The sequence below is a fragment of the Myripristis murdjan genome, chromosome 8, assembly GCF_902150065.1.
Source record: "Myripristis murdjan chromosome 8, fMyrMur1.1, whole genome shotgun sequence".
Taxonomy (NCBI): Eukaryota; Metazoa; Chordata; class Actinopteri; order Holocentriformes; family Holocentridae; genus Myripristis; species Myripristis murdjan.
Window position 1 is genome coordinate 23,771,276 of NC_043987.1, and position 23,712 is coordinate 23,794,987.

At 46.5% G+C, this 23,712-nt stretch overlaps 1 protein-coding gene across 2 annotated transcripts in view; it reads right to left on the bottom strand.

Annotated features, from left to right (window-relative positions):
- Positions 1-382: 382 nt before the first annotated feature.
- Positions 383-23,712, bottom strand: part of plekhh3 (pleckstrin homology, MyTH4 and FERM domain containing H3) — a 33,071-nt gene continuing 9,741 nt past the window's right edge. Inside the window, exons 3-13 of one of the 2 annotated variants that reach the window (XM_030058668.1) lie at positions 18,756-18,850; positions 14,516-14,698; positions 12,938-13,095; positions 10,653-10,776; positions 9,153-9,450; positions 6,570-6,777; positions 6,241-6,368; positions 5,489-5,609; positions 4,540-5,028; positions 3,998-4,189; positions 383-2,713 (exon numbers count right to left, since the gene is read on the bottom strand). In XM_030058668.1, coding sequence (XP_029914528.1) covers positions 2,543-2,713; positions 3,998-4,189; positions 4,540-5,028; positions 5,489-5,609; positions 6,241-6,368; positions 6,570-6,777; positions 9,153-9,450; positions 10,653-10,776; positions 12,938-13,095; positions 14,516-14,698; positions 18,756-18,850 — 2,167 coding nt within the window. In that variant the 3' untranslated portion in view covers positions 383-2,542. Of the gene's footprint in view, positions 2,714-3,997; positions 4,190-4,539; positions 5,029-5,488; positions 5,610-6,231; positions 6,369-6,569; positions 6,778-9,152; positions 9,451-10,652; positions 10,777-12,937; positions 13,096-14,515; positions 14,699-18,755; positions 18,851-23,712 lie in introns of both variants that reach the window. The other variant, XM_030058667.1, reaches the window with a different exon arrangement.

Consider the following 23,712-nt stretch of genomic DNA (forward strand, 5'->3'; position numbering starts at 1 on the left):
TGTTTTTACCCAGAAAACCCATTTGAGGAGGAGGGGAGGGGGGCAGCTTTCAGAGTTGTGCTGCTGGCGCCAAACTTCATCCTTTTATAAAGTGTCCCTGGTTGAAAACAATACTCTTACACTGTTGGACTAGTCTAGGAGCTAGAAAGACACTCTGGAAGGAAATGAGGCCAGAATCTGAACAATATGTCCAAAGAGTAAATATATGGTACAATGGTGCTGTTTTTTTTATTAATTACATACAGTATTTATAGTTTTTATTGCACTTCCAAGTTAGTTAAAAACAAACAATAGTGCAATTAACTATACAGACATTACATAAAAAGGTACCATGCAGCATACAAACAAGCTTAATACAAAGCAACAACATCCGCAGTTAATTTTTTTTTTAACCTTTACATACATGTAGCTCAGAGCTGCCTGCAGCTGCAGTAGAAAATGCAAGGGCCTGCGTGTGGGCAGGAGACAGGCCTGACTGTGCAAAGACTTGTCCTGGCCTTCCATGGTGAGAAGACTTAAGTCGTATTTTTTTCAGGGGGGGGGGGCTGGTTACCACATGGGGTTGTGTAGCGGACTACACAGTGAAAGGATCCTGAGAAAAGCTAACTGGTCTCAGATTCTAAAATGGTCTTTATGTACAATAAAATAAGATGTACACTCTACGCAACAGAAGATGCCTTTACATTTGTCAAACAAGTCTAAGGGAAAATGACAATAAATGAAAGCTTGCAAATATAAATTGGGGAGTTTGTCTGCTTTGGGGATAATTTCTTGTTATAAAAGCTTATAAAAACATCTTTGGTCCATGCTCAAACCCATGACTTGGCAAAACTTTGGCTTCACGAGTAAACTAAAAGACAAACACCCAGGTAATGAACACAGAGGCACTATGACTACTTTTTGCACAGGTGGAGGTACACAGGGTTTTACACATCTGACCTGCATGAGGGAACAAAACAAAAACATCTATAGCTCTGATCGGTAAAAGCAAACCTGACATCAAAATGCACCTAGGTCTGCATTTAAGACATAAAAAAGTAAGAAAAAAATGCCACAGAGTATGCATAAATAACACTACAAGAGCATCCATGGCCTGATTAGAAGAACTTCTGTTTAAAGACAAGGAGAGAAACGGGGACCTACATGGTACATGTCTTTTTCAATTCAACTTTCAAATGTCCACATCACTGACTGGGGGTTTCATGTGAACTCCAATGCTGCCAAAAAAAAAACAAAACAGCCCAGTTCCACTTCTTCCAAAATATGTTAAGATGTGGGAAAAAGTGGCTGGGGAAGCACCTGTCATTTTCAGTAGAAAAATATTATGTTATGATAGTAACTGACAAGATCAGTGATCAATCAAGTGTTAGCCAAAGTAGTGACAAGTTTTATGTTGAGGATTACAGCCCATACAAGCAGCAACAATGATCACAATGTTTGGTGGAAACAACGCAGACACAGCCCCAAAATCCTTTGGTTTCTGTTGAACAGAATTAGCCCAGATCCTGAATGTCCCATCCAGGAATTGGTTTCTCATCCATGATCACACCCGCGCGCGCACGCACACACACACACACACACACACACACACACACACACACACACACACACACACACACACACACACACACACACACACACAACTAATAATCCCAGAGGGAAGAGTCTATATGGCCTTAGCAGCCAAAGTGACTTAGCTACAGAGCTCAACATCTGTTTCCAGTTCCAAGTTCACATGGCTCGCTGCATCAACAGTTCCAGGTAATGCAAGCCTGGCTGGGGTCTTAGGAAAACTGACCGTTTCTGATGAACGTGTCAGCATAAGGGTGGGTGAGTGACTGAGTGTGTGCCTGTGTGTGTGAGAGAGAGAGATCCAAAGTAGAGTACGGGCAGGGGGGCACTAAATGTTCTCACCACTATTCCAGCAGTGCATGAGGGACGATTGCCTTCTAGGAAAGGCGATACAAATATGGCACACTTCGGGAAACGGAGAGAGAGAGAGAGAGAGGGAGAGTTGGGTTTTCATGTTTTCACACAGAGCCATACCTTCATGGGCGAGTACCACAGCTTCTTTTTACCATAAGTCCTAACTTTCGTGACATTATCTCTCCCTGATGTAGCGAGACCCATGCCAACATCTCACATTGTCGTGGGGGTGGGGTGAGGCGTGGGGGGGGGTTGTTACCATGTATGGCAACAGAGGTGGTTGCGTGACAGGATGGGGGTGGGGGGTGTGTGACACCTCATCAGCAACCGCATTGGTTTCTGTGGGTTTCTGGCCTCACTCGCAAAACAGAACCCCTTCCCGTCCCGTCCCCTCACCACCCCCACCCTTCCATCGCCCAGCTCCTTCAGCTGGAAAGCTCAGTAAGGGTTTATTTTCACGGATGGGGAGTGAAAACAGCCCTCTCTTTGTTTTGGCTGCTGTGCTGTTCCCAGCGGAGGAGGCGCAGGGTCCTGAGGGCTGGGGCCAGCCTCCGAGGGGCCGCGTGGAGGAGGATGGTGGATGGCGGATTGTGGTGGAGGAGGGAGCGGGTCCTTCTCACACTGGGTGCGAGGGCAGCTCCAGGAGGGTGGGGGTCGGTGTCGAAGCCAGGTGATGGAAGGCCACCTCGGTGCTGTCTGCAACAGTGATGCCGGTGTCCTCTCCTTTCCCTCGCTTGCGATGGATGGCACTGAAATAGGCATTCATCAGCTGCATGATCTCAGTCAGCTGTGACACAGAGAAAGAGAGGGAGAGAGAGAGAGAGAGAGAGAGAGAGAGAGAGAGAGAGAGGTCAGATTGGCGGCTGTCTCAGTGTCTGTCTGGCATTGTCACAGGAGGGTGGGGAGGGATGATGTCATCCAGCTGCTGGAACAGACTGAATCCTCCAGAAACGGTCAGAGGATGATGTTCTTTGGCACAATGTGGAGAACACACACACACACACACACACAGAGACAGACAGACACATACACGCACACCTCATCAAAACTAGCATTTCTTGAGAGTGGCTGTTTCATTGCTTTGTCGCATGTTGTCCAGCTGCTGTAGCAGAAAAGGGATGTCATTTCTAAGTAGTTCATTTGTTTATCTGCCTCTGTCGCTCTGACCTCGGTGCACATGCCAGCCAAACCTCCAAACTGCATCGTGACTATTACCCGTGCTCTAGCCCTGCTAATGCTTGCCTAAACATGCTGTGTGTGAGCACTGACTAAAACATTACCCTAGCTTCAACCCTCACCTACTCTCTAACTTTAACTGTAACCGTTGAATCAGCAGCTAATCCTGCCCTCACTCCTAACTCCAAGCCTAACCATAATCACCCCCTGTAAATCCGCTCCCTCTCAGACTCCCTGCCCAATTTGCTCAAAACCCTGCACATTTATGACAGAGCTATGTGAGGCCTAAAGTTCATAAAAGTGGGGGCCTTTTTGAGTTGCCTTTCAATTCGCCTGTTCGTCTCCACCAGTAAATAAATAAAAGCCACTTTTGTGCCCCACGAGAGATCACAGAGGGATTTTTGTTCTGTGTGGGAAGATGCAAGCAAATCTGCCCAGTGAAAGGCAAGATTTGTTCTCCTCTGAAAAAAATGTCTGTTAGGGAAGAATATCCGGGCTTCTGAGAAATGTTTTGGCTAATATTTTAATCTAACCACTGCAATAAAACTCATCCCCAGTTGCCATTTAATGCCAGGAAGTTAGACGTTTGGTGGTTAGCATCGGTTGGAGAGCAGAGGCAGGTTGTGTGCACTCTTTTTAGACCAAATTAATGAGTGTTTTTAAAGTGGGTCATGGAGCTGAAGGGGCGATATCATGAGCAGACAGCATGCTTCTTTCACTGACTGTGCAGAACGCTGCGTGGTGATAAGGCCACTGACCCAGCACTACACGCAAGTCAAATCCTGACTGCAGTGAAGATAGACTGTACAGACGCTCAAAGGAGAAACAGCTGAAGTGAAACTAAGATCCTCCAGCAGCCTTTAGCCTCTGTGCTAACCCGGGACACACACTATACCTTGGTGGTTTCAAACAGTAAATCCCGATCCCCAGCCGTGATCTTGAAGGTGTTGCTGTCAGAGACACCGTAGGAGCAGATCTGGCCATAAGGGAAAGACTCTAGTGCTTCAGCCTCTCCCTGCCGATACAGAGACACAGATGTAGCAGCTACGCCCAGCCACAGCTTCTGGGAGAAACTCCCTGTTGAACTCTGGAGAGAGGAAGAGGGAACAAAATGTCAGAGCAGGTCATTTATCTTCTCTTCACGTTTTTAACCTTAATTTACCCAGAGAAGATTTGCTGAGCATACTTGCACTTCCTCACATTCATTCAGCTCTAAACATTTCGACCTACAGGCTGCACACTGAGCAGCTCCACAGAGGAAGTGGTTACTGTTGACAGGCAGACCACGTCACACATGCTTCCCAAGCTTTACATTTCCCAGTAGGGATTCAAACCAGTGACTCTATGTGACCCCATGCCATTAGACTACACTGTCCCCATCTCTCTCAACTAATCCAAACAACTAATCCAAACAGACAGGGAGGTCACAATACTCACAATATAGAAGTCCACCTCATACAGAGTGCATCCAAACCCTGACCACTGGCGTGCGATGGCGAGGTAGGCTGCCATACTGTCCCTGCGGCTGTAGCCGGCCAGACCTTTCCAGCGCTCCACGATGGAGCCCATAACAGCCGCCGCCTCCTCCTTCAGCCGACTGCGCAGACGCATGTCCTGCTCCACCTTCTGTTTGTGGGCTGCTGTGGCTGTGTGGCTCCACAGTGCCCCTGCCAGGAGGCCTGTGGGGAAGCGCTGCGACGTGGGGCAGCCCTGAGCCGCCAACTGGCAGGGGGGCAAGGCTGGGGGGGCCGAAAGGGAAACGAGGACCCGGGCTTCCACCATGTGACTTGGGAAGAGGTCGTCCAGAGGAGGGCAGGGGGCATGGGTGCTGAAGTCTCCAATCAGACACTGAAGCCTCAGGGCAGCCAAGGCCTGGAGGTCCTCTTCACACGCTGGCAGCTGGCCTCGCACCACCATCTCATGGCACTTCAGCACAAAACAGACAGGGAGGGACAGATGGGGAAGGGGAAGGAGGACAAATCAAAAGAAGGTACAGTCTGTTAGTAATGGCCTCCCTCCCAACATCCATCCAGGCTACCCCACCCTGTTTTATTTTGTCCCATAACTCTTTTATAGGAGCCCTCAGGAAAAATGTTCTAATGAATCCAGTGCTGGCTGCCTCTTGGCCTCCCTGCACTGCAGCCAGTGCTCTTAGTCATGCGTTTTAAGCATTGTGTTTTATTACAATTGTGGCCTGCAAGACGTAACGATTGTTAAGTAAAACACCTAATAATGCAATGAAATATGAGGAATATGAGTCATTGGCAGTGCGGGCTGTTAAATCATATCTCATTATCAGCACTGGAATAGTCACTTGTGTCCCAGCACATTTCATAAAGCGGTGCCTGCCCCTCCGCCTGTGAAGACTCATGTTCTGCTTCATTACCTGCTCAAAGAGGAAGAGATACTCAATGCTGTCCACTGATATGCTGTCAGCATCCAACAGGCAGTAGAGCTTGAAACACAGTTTCCATTGGGAGTTGGACTCTGACTCTTTGGAGGAGAGGCTGGATGGTAGATGGACAGAGAGGGTTAGAAAGGGGGAACAGTGGGAACGAATGAAAACGCTACACCAAGAATCTAAAGCCTGATGCTAATTTCCTCATGTAACATTTCTACTTTGTTTAATTACTGTTTACTAACTTGGTGGTTTGCTGAGTTTCGTATTTACTCTGTCACTCAACACTGTGAGGACACAGACGCCCACGCCTGTTAGAAAAACAGAGATCCCTTTCATTCCGGCAAAATGCCTTATCGTTAAGTTTGAGACTTTGCCTTGAACAAGCATATGACATCAGCTTCACCTTGGCTATTCAGTGGCTATACTGGCTGCTGATAGACGTAGTGACACAAGTCCAGTTTCCCATCAGGATGCTGTGTTTGACCAGTGAGAGCAGGCAAGGTCAACAGCTATCAAGGACACTGGATAACTTTCAGCGTGGGAGTTGAACTGGTGAAGATAAATACACAATCCACCACTCTGTTCGCATTCTTCTGGCTAGTGACAAATAGCTCGGATTCCTGGCACAGACGTGGATGGATGTTTTTATAGCATGTCTGGTTGGGCTTTATTGTGTCTGACCGCCTCATGATGTCTGTCTATTTCACGGGGTGAAGAGTGACATTTACTTTTCAAACCTGGTCAAGATGTCTGCGATGAGAGTGCCACTGGCCACGGGCTGCTCCCACAGTGTGTTTTGCTCATACAGTGCAAAGGTGTTTTTGCTCTCTTGCAGACCCAGCTTCTCCTGCATCCTCCGCACCACCTGATGAATGGAACGGGTCGATAAACAGAGGGTTTTATTTTAACTGAGAAAGACAGACAGACTCTCAAAGCAGGCTCAGTGGATCTACAAAGTGCGCGTACAAGTTTTACATGGTGCGAAAATATCAACAAGACTGATGAGAAGACGTGCGGTTAACAAAAGCGGTGTTATAAGATAGAATGCAGACGAATGCACCCAGACCTCATTGGCAGTAGTGTGTGAGCTGATGTAGAGCTGGCAGGAACCTGGGCCAGGGTAGTGCACGGTGCATAGCATCTCCTGTCTGTTCATCAGCATCTGGATCTCCTCCCAGGATGGCACACATTCCCGACACTTGGTCTTCTCCAGGGCCTCGCCAATGAATGACGCATAGTTATCCATCTCAGAATCGGGACTCTGGCTCTGGATCCTACAAGGCAGAGAGACAGGGGAAAACGCAGGAGTGGATATGTGTGTGTTTATGTGCTTGTGCATGCACACTTAATTCAGCTGCGCATTTGCCAGCTAAATGAAAATGTACCATACTTAAAAAGGGAAAATTTGTTTATGCCTGTGATGTTAACACTGATCCAAACTCTGTAAAGTGCTATGCTATGATTATAACCTTTGCGTCATCCTTTTGATTCAACGGAGCTCTTTATTTTCTTTGGGCTGGCAATGCTAGAAAGTCAATGAGGCGAGGAATGACAAATGTTCTCACTTCAGCTCTTAGGGACTTAAAAGGCTTAACATCCCTCAATCCTTCAAAGAAAAGGAAAAAGGCAAAGAAAACATGTTTGACTTTAGGCAGTGTGCACGCACAGCACAGGAAAAGGTGTTTCCGCTCACGTGAACCAGAGTGACCTGCTACTTCCTCCCAGAGGACTGTCCAGGAGAGGTACGTGTGTGTGCTTTATGTGTGTTTTCTGTGAGAGAGGGGACAACAAAAGGCAGTGGACAACACACTCCGCCTGCAGCACTGAAATCTTCAACAACTTGCGCGTGAAAGGTGTGAAATACAACCAGATAGACTTATGAGCTCTGCTCTGTATAAACACAGAGGGAAAAAAATAGGAAGGAAACAATTATACTCCAGTGTTGGTCCCAAAATACACAAAACAGAGAACAGAGAGTGAGAGGCGAACGAGAGGGCCTCAAACATTCTGCCAGACAGAGAGAGGCCCTCTCATTCCCTCCGATGTCTCTCTCTCTCATGACTACATGGCCACAGGGTGGGTTTTGTCCTGCTGAAACATAATTAGGAATGTTCCACTGAGTCTGTGTGATCCCTCTTCGACTCTCTTCCCTTCAACCCTCTCTGCTCTCTTATCCTCTAACCCCCTTCTTCTACGTTCTTTCTTCCTTCCACCTCTCCTCCACCAACGCAGAGCTTATGGCCTATTCTCTCTGACTGTAGACATTCCCTGGGGGTTTCTCGGGGCGATGGGGGAGTGGAGGAGGGGGGGTTTCTGGGCCTGCTGCCCAGCTCCAGTCCCCAGCTCTGCCCAGCTGCAGCTTCAGCACTGATCCACAGAGGGAGAGGGTGCGTGAGAACGACGGCAAGACATATCAAACGCTCAGGCAGCGCGTTCCCGGGAGTTATTCCTCTGAGTTGCATGCAACCGGTCCATTAGCTTGGGGGCTGATTCTGAGTAGAGACATATAGATAGAAAGCTATAGTGGTTTAAAGGCACGGTGTCGGAGAGAAAATCAGGAGCAGGAGATTAGCACTGTTAATATAGCTTGAATTAGCCTGCCTGGCAGAGGGGCTAATTCAGACCTGCAAATCCAGCTCTAAAACACTGGATCTGTCTGGGGGAACACACTAACAACGTGAAGGCATATCACGCTACTATATCTAAACTGGTGGTTAGCAGCGCCGGCGCCTGCTTTTTGTCCACTGTCTAGACCCCGAGTTTTCCTTGCTACTGCAGCCTACTGGTTCACCTCCGTCTCACAGCCTTCAGCCTCCTCTCTCTGCTACCCGCCACGACCAGCAGCTGGCTTCTGGCCTGCCGCCGCATTCATGTCATGTTGGAAGAAGCAGGAGAACGGGATGACATGTTGTTGCTGTTGCGGAAGTGTTCAACACGGAACTCCCACATGCAAAGTCATTTAACTATAAATGAACTGCAGCGGACATTACTCACTTTTCATAAGCAGAGTCGATAGTATTACTGGATATGTAACTGCTCATTATCTTTGACTGCCGACATCAGTGGATTCACTGCAGTGCACACTGTCACTATTCTGTGACACAGGGTGGAAGATACCAGAGCCTATAAAAAAAAAAATCTCACGAATGCACCATACAATTGACTCTGTGTTCATGTTCTATGGAAATGAGGGTACATGCAGGCTTCCTACTTACTTCAGGCTTTCAGGTCAAAGGCTAAGTACTACTGGAGGTTAAGTTTAGATCCTGATTGCTCCACCTTTCTGAATTTTAACATCACTGACGAGGAAACAACTTGGCTGGACTTTTCATCTGTGGTTGACTCCGCAATATTTGGTGCGCTGTATCACTCACGGAACACATGTTTAGTGTGAAAACCCCCGATTAGGAGCAATCAAAGCTTACATAAAAATTCAATCATGGTGTCTTGCAGGATTATGACAAATTTGAACGCATGAAAACTTCCAAGTCGCTGCTCATACGATGTGAATGCATAACTAGAGGGCCACCGAACATCAGCATGCATGGCTCACACATCAACCACAGTGATACTGACACCTTTAACAAGCCTGCTCTCCCCCACATCCTGTGTGTGTGTGTGTGTGTGTGTGTGTGTGTGTGTGTCTCACCTCTTGAGATGGAACTTCAGGTACTTGAGTATGGTGGAGCTGGGCAGGAAGGTGCAGCTCATGCAGGTGAGGAGCTGCCAGTAGCGGAGGTGTGCAGCGGTGTGCGGGGCGGGGGTGCAGCTGGTCTGCTTCACCAGCTGGCAGTAGACCTCGTCACGGAGGGTCCGCAGGTCCAGGCAGGTCTGCAGCACGCCCTGGATGATGGGCACCGGCTCCCGTGCCGACTCCAGCTGCTGCAGGCAGTTGAAGAGCTTCACAGCCTCCTCACGCACTGAACCGTAGCCTTTCCCGCTGTGGTCTGGGAGGAGGAGGAGGAGGAGGAGGAGGAGGAGGAGGAGGAACACAAAGGCAGGTCAAGAGTGTTGGCAAGAAAAAAGTTTTAACTGTAATGTCAGGACTATACTTAGGTTGTTGAATGTGTTACTCTGCAGCAGGAATCCATTAATTTAAAATGAGAGAATCTCTATTACCACTGTATTATTCTCCAACACATATGTTGGGCTACATGGTAGGTATGCTGGGCTGCTTTGGATTTTTATTTCCACTTATGCCTTGATAATGCATGTATAAAACTAAAATCAATGCTATTGCACTCTGTTTTGCTTACGTCTTCTGGAAGTTTGTATGACATTTTGTCAGTATGTTGCAAAAAGAGTTTGTTGCAATACTACAAGTGATAATCACGTCTTATCAGTTGCATCAAAATATATTTAAGTTATTGACAAAAAAAAAAAAAACATTGCAGATTATGTGTAATCTTGGTTATTAAGTCTTTGTCTTACTATGTAACTTGGGCTAGCAGAATCAACATCAATTAAATTACTGCTTTTTACTGACGTGTTTTATGCTGTTGTTTTACTGTTATGTCGTTCTCACCCTCTATCTTTTCATCCTGTGCTGCGTTCCTGCTTTTACTTGTTTTAATTAAGCAGCAAGTGCTTGTGGTTTGATTTCATGTGTTACATTATGCATAACAATGCCTCTGAGCCATTCCGAAACCACTGTAAATCAAATAATAGCCTCAAGTGGTCTATGGTGCTATCTGTCCACCTAGTAATACTGCACTTGAACAGTAGCCACATTAAGTGACCGCTGTGAGTGGTGAAATTTGTTTTGCACATAAATACTGAAAAAGAGGTCACGGATGCATTTTTTAAGCTTATTTTCGGGCACTTCAGATTTATTAGACAGTCACAGTGGAAAAAGAGAAATGACAGGGCAGAGAGGGGATGACATTCAGCAAAGGCCCTGGGCCAGGGTCTGTTGGGTACTTTAAATTGGCTTCAAATGTTAGCCAATCAGAAACGGGAAGACCAAGGATTGGACTCTATTTTATGAGTGCTGCTTTTATTTGATTGTTAAAGTACTAAGTAAACTCTGCTTTATAAATGCTATACAAATAAATTATGTTGTGTTATTTTTATTATTGACATATTTACTTGTTACCTTCAAAAAATAGTTGATATGATAGCATATAGCGTGTGCATCTTAAGTGCTTACATGTGTGCTCCAGGCTGCCGTAGGGAAAGGGCAGCAGAGGGGCATATAGGGGGCCCTGGGTATACTTCAAGATGGGGTTGTGCTGGTAGATGTGCTCCACAGCCTCAGGGTTGAACTTATTCTCCTAAAGGAAATGAGGGGAAAATGGAGACAATAACATCAATAGACAAAGTAAAAAATATACTTTTCATATGCCTTCAATATGCCTGAAATCAGCCTGGAAGCAGGTCAGTGAGTGAGTGTGCGCATGTGTGTGTGTGTGTGTGTGTGTGTGTGTGTGTTATCTGCCTGTGTGTGTCTGTCTGTCTGCCACGGGTGATCAGGGTCAATTTGACCAGGGTCACAATTCATCTCTGGCAACTTTCATAGAAGCGGGAAGGTCAAGTGATGACCCAGCAAACAACACCAGCATGACTGACACATTATATTTTACGTGCTGGTGTCAAAGAGTTTAGAGTGCGTGTGTTTGTGTGCTTCGCTGCTGCTGTGGGTAGATGCCTTCCAGCGCTACAGACAGCTTCCACGCTACAGCCCTCCAGCACCTGTTGGTCATTAGTAACGTTGCCACTGCTTTGGCTAGCTCTCTCTCCTCTGCCCTCGCTCCCCCTCCTTTGTGGGGCAAAGTTGACACATTCTTCTTAAGTGTTTGGTGCACACTGGTGACAGATCGGCTTGCCTGTTTGAACTGAGGGAATGAGATGTTGCCCTGTTGGCCACGTGGAGCGGGGGAAGCACAACACCCCACACCCTATCCATACACTGTACATACACGGATTAGGCACGTAAATAATATCGGATTTCCTCTGATTTGGCCCTCATCTCCGATAGACATTAACAAATTGGATAAACTGTAATCTGTACGGTAGATATAAGATAACACAGTCCAATCATTAAATTTCCTCTCTCTATACCTCTCTCACACACTCACACATGGCCTCCGTCTGTGGGTCCAAGGCTGAAACTGCAATCTTTGCTCTCTCGTGTCTGCAGCAGCGACACGCATCCATGCTCAAAGATAATCGAGCAGTCCCTTCCACACAAAGGGCTCTTCTGTTCTTTCTCATTTCGTAGCACCAGTTATCCCTCTGTCATACTCTCATGCTCAAGAGGGAAAGAATAGAAAGTGTGCATGTGTGTAAAGGAGACAGAGACAGACAGACAGAGTAAGGGAGATTGTAAAAGAGCATGAGTGACAGTATCTTCCTTGGATGGGGGGGCCAAAATAATGAATGAAGAGCATTTTGAATGCTTGGCCCCTCATGGCGGTGCACACAGGGGCAGACGGAGGCAGGCCGATTACCCACTTTCTATGAGATTAGAGACTCTCGCTGGGAGATTATGGAGCCCGGAGGCCAAGGAGAGGAGTGCTTATCTGGCCCTGCTGCTTCACGCCAAGCCCTCCTCCACCACCCTCAGCCAAAATGCCCCCTCTCTTCACCCCAGGGGCAGACTGATGCAAGACAAGTCATCTGTCTGCTCAATGAGATTCCAGCACGCTGTGTTCTCTAGCAACCCCTGGTCTAAAAATATGGCTGTCTCTTACTAACACACTGCACTTCCTCCTACACAGTGTGAAGGTAAAGGGAAAAGCATCCCTCTAACAAAAACAATGAAAATTGCATAAAATAAAACCTGAGAAGGCCGATGTGAAGTCAAGACGTATGCAAGAGACATACATACAGTGAATACACAGACTTTGTCAGAAAAGTTAGTTTCAACTGTAAGGTGGCAGCTTTTGTCTATAAATCACATGGTAAGAGTAATGATAACGATGATGACGGTAATGATAATACTCAGAGTGTCAGAGTGTATGATATTTTCACACTCTGAGAGCATGTTTCAGTTTTTTTTTTCTTTTGGCACTTTAGGTGAAACCACACACACCTACACATGCAGAATCCCTGTGAAAGAGTCAACCCTTGCCACACAAACCCTCATTTTCTGAGAGCTCAGCACCTGCAAACGTCTTTACCTTAAAATTTCCCTTTTGCTATGTGAAAAAAAAAAAAAAAAAAAAAAAAAAAAAACAGCGACAGTTAGTGTTGTAGCTAAACTCTGCTATTATGGGCCATGCCCTGTCTCAAGTGAGGTGGCATAAAGATGAGGTAACTCAGCAGAGAAAGGCAGAGGAAACTTTGGACTCTCAGTCCCATGTGGTTTCCATGGTAACAGAGTAGGGGTGGGGGTGGGGTGGAGGGGTAATGTGTAGAGCTGCTGTTTGTGTTTGGTGACCCTTATCACACATAGTTTGCCCGCGGTGTATGTGTATGTGTGTGTCATCATACCTCAATGTCTCGGATGAGGAGCTGTGTAGGCGTCTCGACGGGTGCTTTGGTATCAATGACTTTCTGGATGGCACATGCCCAGTGCACAGCCTCATTGAAATGCTTGGTGAACAGCCTGTAGCAGTGCTTCCGCCCATACACTGTGATGCTCCAGTAGCCTGAAACACACACAATGCAGTGGAATTCAACGTTATTCTCACGAATGAGGTTGAATTGATAAAAGTGAAAAAGGAAGCCTGTTCCACTGGTGTGTTCCTGACATGGGACACCCCACCTATCTAGCGTGACTCCTTCTCCCCAGCCTCCTCTCTCAGTTTCATTCAGGATCAAAGGTCAGCATGAGAGGAACCTCCAACCACGGCAAAACCAAACAAAAAGACATTGTACACATGAGTTAAGACACAAGTGTTAAATCCCTGGGTGAGTCTCCATTTGGACCACCTGCAATAAAAGTGAAAAAAGGCGTGCTTCCTCCTTGTGCACAGGAAGTATTAGACATACCCCAGGCAGCCTGGCCAGATCTGTAGCACTACGGCTGTTATCAGGCTTTCCTGCTACGTGACTTGGCACCAGATCCCTCTTTGTTTAGCTTCTTAGCGAAGTTCAAACAGAAAATGAAGAGGGTTTGGGACTTAGATACTGGCACAGTGGTAACACCATCGCATCACCTCCTTTGAACCTTCAGTGCTCTGTCATTATCTACGCTGCAAAGGCACAACAAGATTGAGAGTGAAACCCTGAAAGGGAACAAATATTTCATGGTAACAACCAGACATATACTGGGGAAGTAAATATGTCTCATGGCATTTTTCAGTGACAAATTTCTCAGCGGCTTAAGAGGAACACTCAGCTGTTCAGTGGTAAAATGATCAATAGAGCCTGTAACAAAGTCACAGTTGAAAGTGTTCTTCTGCCCAGGAAAGTCCCCAGGCATACTGACTTAGTAAGTGCTATGTTTGGGTTTGGGTTAGTACTATGGTTTGGACATGTTAAGTGGTTAGGTGAAGTCAGCAGGACATAATCCCCTCCACTGACAGACAGACAGAGGGCAGCATGTCTGAGTTATAAGGAGATTCAAAAACGACCAGTCATCTGCCCATTCCTTCCCGTACAACAACAGACTTTTCTCCTCATTCTATCTCTGCCTTGTTTCTCCTCTCATCTTAGAAAAGGAAGTGAGATGCCCCTGCTGATTACTCAAATGTGAGGTTTCCAGACCAACCTTGAGCTACGTTTTGGACTGCACACCGCTGGGGCTTCCCAAACTTACTCAGACTTAAGAGCTCACAGGAAGGGAATGGGGACCGCAAGCAATCACGTATGAATCAAAAAACCCAAAACAACTTCCTTGGGATCTTTCAAATTGTTTGATCGGTAAACCTCAAGGGGAACTCGAGGGAATTACCACAGGTCTTGCACAAAGTTTACTTTTTCTATAATTACCACAGGTCTAACAGAGATTATGGACAAGTATACATGACCATGAGTCAGTCAGCCAGACCGTCTGTGTATATCTATGCACCCATATGTATGTGTGTGGTGTGTGTGTGTGTGTGTGCGTGTGTGTGTCTCACTCACCCGTCTCTTTGTAGGTCTGTTTGTCTGGCCAGATGACAGAGCAGAGGTTGGTGAGGACCAGGGTACCCAGTCTGCGGGCTCCTTTCTCCGGTCCGCTGTAGTAGTCGAGGGAGTCCTGGCTCAGCACAAACCAGTAGCGCCGCTGCTTAATCCAGCTGCCACGCACCTCCCTCAACAGCCATCCTGAAAATAAAACACACGTGTCACATGTAACTGACATACATACTCTGAGACAGGCTATTATGGGTCTATATATAATGGACTGAAGAGTCCGAGTAGCAGTAAACAAGTCAACAGTGACCATGACATCCCTTACAACTGGCGCTGAGACAATTACCCTAAGCTTCATGCTCAATTAGATATTGAGCATGAAGCTTAGGGTCCTATTGGCTTGGTGGTAGCAACAATTCCTAGTGTTTGACTGCCACTGAAAGACATTTACATACAATTAACTAAGTTATAAACCACAGAAAAATATTCCCATTTGACTTTCAAATATTTTCTGGCACTCACTGTGCTATGCTATGTGACAAAGACCCACACTTCTGACATCTGTGTGGGTTACAACACACAGTGAAAAATATTAGTCAAACAAGGTCTACAGGCTAGTCAAATAGCTATTAGACAAGTGCTTCCACATGTTTTAAGTTTAAAATCTATGTCTTAACTAAGAATAATCCTCATGATGTGTTATTGCCCATAACATTTATTGCAGTCTGTGTGTGTGGCTTTGCCTTGTTGGGGTGAACACCTGGGTTAATTAGACTGGACTAAATTTAATCTCTATGACACGCAGCGGATTAAAAATATGGTAGGCTAATGGCATAACCATTAAAGCCTGTACACAAATGAGCATAATTACCACTTCAGTGGTTAAGAGAGTAAGAAAGAGTGAGAGACAGAGAGAGAAGGTGAGGGAGAGACAGACAGCACTGCAGACATGATTTGTCATTAACACCCAGGGAGAAGAAAGGGAGAGGAGAGGAGCAGCACAGAGGGAGGAAGCTGGAGACATTCTCCAGGCCTGCCCCCCTCCTTCAGCCATCCATTCCCTATACAGCACCACTCAGGCTGCAGCTCTTGGTCTCTGCTAAGCCTGGCGCTAAATGCAGGACTGTCGTGTCCTGAGTGGGTGGGACTGCAACAGCCCTGCTCCACTGTTCCTTAACCCTGGAGTCCACACGCCTCCCCCCTCAGCTATGTGTGCAAATTGTTCCTAATAAATATTTAATCTCAGAGCAGATAAATAACCCAGTTTGGCAGAGCTCTGGGCAGATGCTGCCCAGAGAGGAAGAACGGCCAATGAGACAGAGGGTGAGGAGCCCTGGTGAAGGGTCAGAGTTCATGCTGAGGGCTGATGGAGAGCCTGGCAGAGGGCCCTGGTAGGCAGGCCACCTGTCTGGGGTGATCGGTGGGGCAGGGCAGTGCTAAACACTGGCAGCCTGCCAGCGGTGGAGTGGCTGCGTGTGTGTGTGTATGTGTGTGTCTGTGTCTGTGTGTGTGCAGACTCTGCTCATATGTTTAAGTGTGTCTGCGCTTGTGCATGCATATTCGTGTGTGGTTTTATAGGAACAATCAGACCATGTACCTTTAGCTTCCGACCCTGTGAGAACAGCTCTGACGCCACGCCAGCATCACAGCTTCCTCTGTGGTTAGCAATCTGCATGCCACCTGCCAGCCAGCACTCATTTCGCCTACATCTTTCTTCCCTCTGCTCCCTCACTCTCTCTCTCTCTCTATTTACTTTCATCTCTGCCATTTCTCCTCTCTCTCCCTGTTTTCTTCCTCGCCTCAAAGTGGTTTTCCCAGGCAGCTTCACGTGCAAAGCTCCCACTGCCTCTGCTCCTCCAAAATTAAGAGGAGGGAGGAGGGGGTGAAGGTTCACCCACTTGAGCTATGTTTCCTGTTTCAGAATGCCTCTATATGATATAAGTGGCAGGCCTGAACCCACCATAAACCCACCCAATATAACCCAAAGCAGAAACCCTGGAGGTACTTAACACCACATGAAAACAGGGCAGCATCAGAACCTAGCGTGAAATGGATAAATAAAACCGATGAAGTGAGTCAGGCCTGGCTTGCTGACACATTGGCTGTGGGAAGAGAAGGGAAGAGACAGGGAGAGAATGGCACTAGTGCTACCTTGACACCTATGTCGCCAACACAGGATGTGTTGCAGCTCTGTTTGTTAGCTTTTTTTGGTGTGATAAGAAAGGGAAACAGATGAGGAAAGATAGAGAGAGAGAGAGATAGAGAGAGAGAGAGAGAGAGGAGCAGCAGAGTCCTGGGACCCCCTGCACACCCCTCCCATGGACCCCATCTGGATCTCATCTCTGCGCCTGCTAATGTCTCCCCTGGGGGCCACAGCTCGCCCTTAATTTGTTTCATTTGTGACCCCTGACCTCCAACGCCCTGCCCCCTCAAACACAGATTGTGCAAACAATCCCTCAGTCTCTTCTGTACATTTCCATGTCCCCATCTTCCTCCTCCGTCTCTCTGAGAGTACTAAATGTTTGTTTCATTGACTTTTAACTAAGGTTCAGAATGGAGGCTTTGGTGTTGCAAATAACCACGAATCTTGTTTTAAAGTTTTATTCTAAACGGTGACAATAAACCCAGTTCGAAACATGGCCTGCAAGCTATTACAGCTATTACAAATGACTCTTATCGTTAAACTAATAGCCACTCAAGAAATTAGTTACAATATTTCACCTTGGTCAAACATTTTCCCATTTAAACACCAACACCCTTATGTCAGCTCAGGGAGAGTCAGCAACTATAAATGGCTACACTTAGCTTTGATTTTGTCAACAAATTCTGACAATATGAGCCATTTTTTTCCTTGCACGGTCAACAATTTCCAATAATCTAAATCAGCCAGTTTCACCTTAACATTGATGGTTACTACAGATGTTGTTGAAGTGATGATCAATGATTTCATATGTGGCCATTTTAACAACACAAATGGACGACCGAACGGGAATATCACTTTAAAGCCTTCGCATGCAAAACAGTATGAGCTTTTGAAGTCCGACAGATGTGTAATATTAACATACCAGAAAAACAAAGCAACATCACTACATAAGCTATTCACAATTCCACATTTTTCTCCCTCTAGATCAAACAGAGCCAGGCAGAAACAGCTGAGGATATTAGTGTGTAATGGAACGACTGTTTTTTACTGGGGCATGCGTAGATCCATACGATGTGATGAGCGGTTCAATTCAACTGTAAATCAGCAAAGATCCATCAATAAGCCAATGCCATCTATTTATGTCACCGCATCATGCCAATGAGTTTTACAATTCATCCACCCTTCATCAGTCATTCTCTGCAATGTTGGTGGCCTATTTTAGACAGCAGGGCAACACTGGCCCCTTGTAGCCTCAGGATGTCAGGTTGAAAAAAAAAAAAAAAAAAAAAAAAAAGACACACACACACACTGAACAAGGGGACAGGGCCTAATGGAGGTGCTCTTGTAAACATATCCCTGTGTATATCAAGTGCAATAAGAGAGAAGGGAGAGGGATTATCTAATGTCCTGAGGCTTCCTATTATTGTGGATGTAAAAGTGGGGGCGGTGGCTGGATGGCAGCACGGAGTTTAAATCCCAAGTGACAGTCTCGTCAGTGTCCAAGAGAAAGTAGCTGTCCTCGGCTTGAGAGAATGTGCCTCGTCTCCTCCGACAGCAGGACAGGGACGGAGGGTAATTGGGGGGGGCCGCCAGCCAAGTGTGCATGGTAACTGCTGTCAGAATTAGGCGATCCGACTGCCGCCATCCCAAACAGGACGTAACTTATCCAAGCGCTGGCATTTTACTGCTCCCTTTCAGTAGCAGGGGAAAAAATGCATACAGGAATAGCCTATGAGGTCATTCCTCAAAAGCATCGAACATGCAAGACAGCGCTCCTATACGCCAGTAGCCATCATTACATGAACACAGAGAACAAGGGTGAGAGCGTGAGCAGCTGTGGGCCACATGTAGCCGGAGTGGGGTTAGCTGCAGCACGATACTACTGCAGAGGGTTGAGACAATACTTATTAGAAGATAATTAAGCTAATTAAATAATGCATATTTAATGAGCTATAAAGCATACAGCACTGCCATGACCTGATTAGTTAGTTGATCAGGAAAGCTAGCTACTGGCACACAGCTGATGATGACTTGTAGATGCATCCAGTCTCTGTCAAAACAAAACTAAAAGGTGGAGTAAGAAAAGCAGAAGTCAGTGAAACTCACCTTTGACCAGCAGCTCAAGGTCTTCCTCCAGGCCCATTTTATTCTTCTCAATGATCAGACTCTTCATCTCGTCAGAAACCTCTGAGACAGTGTGTCTGTTTGGGCGAGCAGAAAGAGAATGTAAATAACCCTTTTTCCCTCTCAACACAAACCTCCTCCTGACTGCTCCCTCCCATTTGATAGCCAATTGGCCCAGAGACGGGGGTGAACCCCCCTCGTATGACACTGTGCCAACTACAAGGCCCTTCGAGACCCTTGGTTTTGGGGGGCGATTCAAAGAGGGGAGGGGAGCTGCAAGAAGTGCCGTGAATATCTCTCCTCCAGTGTCCTCCTGCTTTCCCTCCCTAGCAGCACGCAAGCACACACAAACAACCACACACACACACAGACTTCGATACATACCACGCCACTGTGGACAGCTTGTCTCTCTTTTATCACTTTGGCTGGTGAGCCGAGCAAGGGACTGAAAATAAACGTGACAGTGCGACGCCAGCCTGACTCCCAGCCAGCCAGCTCACGCCGGTCAGAGGAAGACAGAGAGTTCAAGAGGTCGCAGCCTTGGATAGCTGAGACCATAAACTAACATCAAAAACATCTGTAAATCTGCTAAACCACTGTTCTTTCTCTCCCTCTTAAATGCCTTGCTATCACGTCTGCAGCTACCACCGCATACGGTGATGCTTCGACATCTGGTCAGGCAGTGTTGTGGGTAAAGTCAGACCTTGTTATCTCAGGCCAAGGCCCATTTCCAGCCCATTAGATTGTGTGGCGGGTTTATCTCTCCTCATTTATTTATCTAATTACTCGTTTATTTTCTCTATTTCCTGGGTCTAACTAGCATGTGAGGTATGACTGACAAACCCCTCCTTCCTTCCTCCTGACAGCACTGCAAAGGAAATGACTCCAGCCTGCCAACCCTCCCTGCAACGTTCGACCTCTAGTTACCTACTGTTTCGTCAGCTGATTTATGCCGCTATTGATCGATAATTCCAAGAAGGTTCCTCCTCACGGAAGGCAACAATAATCACTGAGTCTGAATATAGCCTTATCAGCTTTGACTCGATTTTCATGACCGTGGAGGCCATTTCCTCTCCTTCAATCCATCTTCGCTGACCTGATCTTATCTCAAACGCCGTTCATCTGGTTGATCCATGTGACATTACTTCTGAGTCGGTAGCCTGCTGCACTGCCTGTGTTAGTGTGCGTATGCATGCACGCATACAGTATGTGCCCTAAATGAAATGCATCTGCAATAACATTTCATCCACACACTGACATCAGTCTCTAATTTAAGCTAATGTTCAGACATATAGAGAAACGCTATATGGCGGGCCGGCGCACTACTAGCACAGGGCATCACCAGAAAGCCAAGGTGAGAAAGAGAGGGTCAGGCTCCTGTCACATTATACTGTCTGACTATATAACTAAGCCTGTTCGCCTGCCACAGCAGCAGCCAAAGGCGACCTCCGCCAGTCCCTGCATCCAAGGATCCCACTTAAAGGCATTAAAATAAACCAAGACATGTGAGGACGTCTCTTATTTGAGGTTGTTAATAACCCCAGCTACATAAACTGAGACACGCATGCAGACAGGCAGAGCTAGCTATGCAGCCCAAACAAGACAGGGATTTGATCTATAGAAAACTCAGCCACAACTGGAGAATATAGCCTGCCGTACATTGGAATGGCGAGGGTTTTTATATTCCAAGCCCAGGATTATTTTGTGCTATTGTCCGCAATGGGCACACATCCAAAATGTCAAGAGCAGTGAAAACCAGCTCTGATACTCAGTTAGTTTTGGCCTAAAAGCAGTGTGGTCCATGACTTGAACCAGCCAGTCTCGTTGCAATAAAAAAAAGGGGGAATTTCAATTTAATAGTTTATTGAGTAGACAATGCGGTACACATGGCAGTCCAAGTTGGAAGAATATTCTAGGAGTTCAAAATCACCCCTGGCTCTATTGCTTGCAGATTTCTAAGAAATGTTGGCATTTTGCCACACCACTAGCTCTGAGAATATTCAGTTCTTTCTGACCCTAACTGGTCTGTCCCTGTATTGTACCTGAAATACTTCAACCCTCACTGCCTCTTTTAGGACAATCAGAGAGGGAGGACAGAGTAAGACAGGAAAGAAGTACTGGGCCAAACCCTGGTTTTGACCTTTCACAGCACAAACAACTCTGACCTTCACTTTAAATGCTGCCTTAGCAGAATCAGCGGGACCATTTGTGTCCCTAAGCCCACGCTAATGTTCAACACGCAATCTCCCATTGTGACTAGCTGGAGACAGGCGACACCACATCAAAGTCATGGCTTGCTACATCAAAGGCACCAGCTCTATCAGTTTGGAGGGAAACTGGTCCATGCTCCTAAACCAGTTGTAACTATACATACACCACTGCAGTCTCAAAAGGTTCAAGAGCTGACACAACAGAGACAATGATTAAAGTGCCTTTTACTTTCAGTGCCAAGTGCCCACATAAAATAATGTTTAAACTCATCATGACAGAGCGCTATAAACAAGGCTGACTGTCTGAAGATTTCTCCCAGGCTGGCGGGGTCTTAAAGGCGCAGGGGTCAGGGAGTCAGAGGCTGGCCCCTTTAATGAAAGAGAGAGTATGCCATGGAGGGAGAAGGGTTAAAGTGAGCCTCACAGGGCGTCCAAGTGCATTAGTGGGCTAACTTGCATAAATAAGCATGACATATGCTGCCCCTCTTTTCTTTCCATTTACTCTCTACCATGCTGTCAAAAAAAAAAAAAAAAAAAAAAATGACTGAAACACTTAGAGAATGTGGGTTTTGTGTGCTACAACTTGGGGCAAAAGTTTGAGCACTGATAGATGCGGGGGCTCTGGGATCTCCACAGCTGTCCAGCAGCCCTGCTGCCCTCCACCCCAAACCCCACCCCCGCCTTACTATCGCCCCCACATTCCCAGAAGCCCCAGCAGAGGCCATGACGGCGGGGCCTTTAGCGGGCAACTTCCTGTGGAGCGCAGGAAACAATTTGACACGGGGATTAGACAGCATGGAGAATGGAGCGAGAGCACATCTACAGATAACACCTTCCCTCATTCTCCCTTCCCCTCCCCAGACTCCACGTTACCTACTGCTGAGGGAGGAATGGGGGAGGAATGTCACTTTGCTGTCACAGTGCTCATGTTTCAAAGTTTAAAATCATATGTTGAAAACCAAGGTATTTCTTTTGCTCTGCGCTCTGGTCGATTTTGTACCTGAGGTTCAAAAGAAAAACGCGGAAGAAAGGCAAAACATCCTTGCATTTCTTTGCTTAGGGTACACATGGAAAACGTCTGCAGCCCAGATTGCATTAGTCAGCCCGGGCTATCAAATAAAAAACCCTGCTATTTGCTCCACATAAATGGGAAGCTAACAAAGCAGCACAGAGAGAAATGCCAAAAATGAATAAATCAGGTTTGAGTGGAAAGGGTGAAAGAATTTGTGGGAAAATTTAAAATACCGAGGCCTATACAGACTCACAAATCTGAATTATTACTGAAATAAAAGCATATATTTATCTCCTGTTCGGTTGTGTTAGTGCACACATCTTGTAGCCTCTGCGTAGGAGTGAGAAAGTCTGTTTACATAGTGTTATTCCGGTAAAGCTAACAAGGCTCAGTCTCGATAAGGCGTTCAAGTGGCTGAATGGGAATGAGAGAACAAATAAAAGAGTTGGACCACTCAATACTCATTAATCTATCGCTAACTGTCTCCACTACTAGCTTGCATTTGCCCTACTTTCACAATCAGAGGTACACACCTCTTTAACTGCCTTTCCCACTACAACGCAAATAATGCTACAGATCCACCCAGAGCAATGGCACATGTGCCATTTCTAAATTTTGAAATAAGGTCATCGTGACTAGACAGCGTGATGTCTACAGTCCCATCATGGTGACATTTACAGTGACACAGTAACATGCACCAACTATGAGCAGCACGATGTGTTGATTGGGCTGCGGCTGTCTGTCTGGTGGTAGCTGCTGGAGCGATGAGTAATTGATTTCAGTCCAGGGTCTAATCAAAACGCTGAGACGCTAATTAAAGTTAGAAAAGCAGTGTCCTTGCTCGTGGGCTTGGATGACCGCAGTGGAAACCCTGAGAGCAGACATGTTCCAGCATACAAAGCAGGTCCTCATGACCACAAGAACAAGGTTGCAAAAATGACCCTTGCAAAAGCATGGATTTATCATCATAGAAGAAAAAAAACTAGAGTTTGTATTCTGAAGGATTAAAAGAAAGCCCAGATGTGACAGACTGGTAAGCAAAATGACTGAAGGAATGCACTCAACCGGATGCTTTTTTGTCAGTGTCAAGCTTCATGATGGCTGATATACACAAATGGCAGCCATAAAGTTACCCAGAGTTTATTAGAGACCTGAACAAACACATGATCCACTAAAACTGTACAGCCCCTAGGATAAACATTGACCTTTGAGGAAAGCTTCGTTTTAAGACATACAGCGGGTCAGGGCACTAAGTAATCACAGTTTCTCTCTGTACGAATCCATCTCTCTCTCTCTCCTCAGTTCCTTTCCCCTCCCCCACAACGGGACGGCTGCATGAGCCTCCGGCTGAAGCTGGGCTGGTGGGAAAATGGGAATGTGGTGATTAAGAGTGGGCCTATATGACCTCCCAGCTAAAAATACGCTGTTTACTCAAGACCACTGCCAAGGAATTCTGGACTAAGCAGAGGGGAGAGAAAAAAAATCGTGTTTTGAGAGAGAGGGAGGGGAAGGAGGGAGGGGGGTTGACAGGAAGTCTGGGTTTGTGACTCTGGAGGAGAGAGTGTGTGATCAGCGAGAAGTTTTCACGGAGAGAATAACTCAGTGGAGTTTCAAAAGTTTGAACAAAGTGGCTTTAATGATGAAGCTCGTTCATGTGACTGAAACTTTCTATCTTTGCTGACGTTGTAAATAGCGCCCGTTTGTGATGGTTGGATGG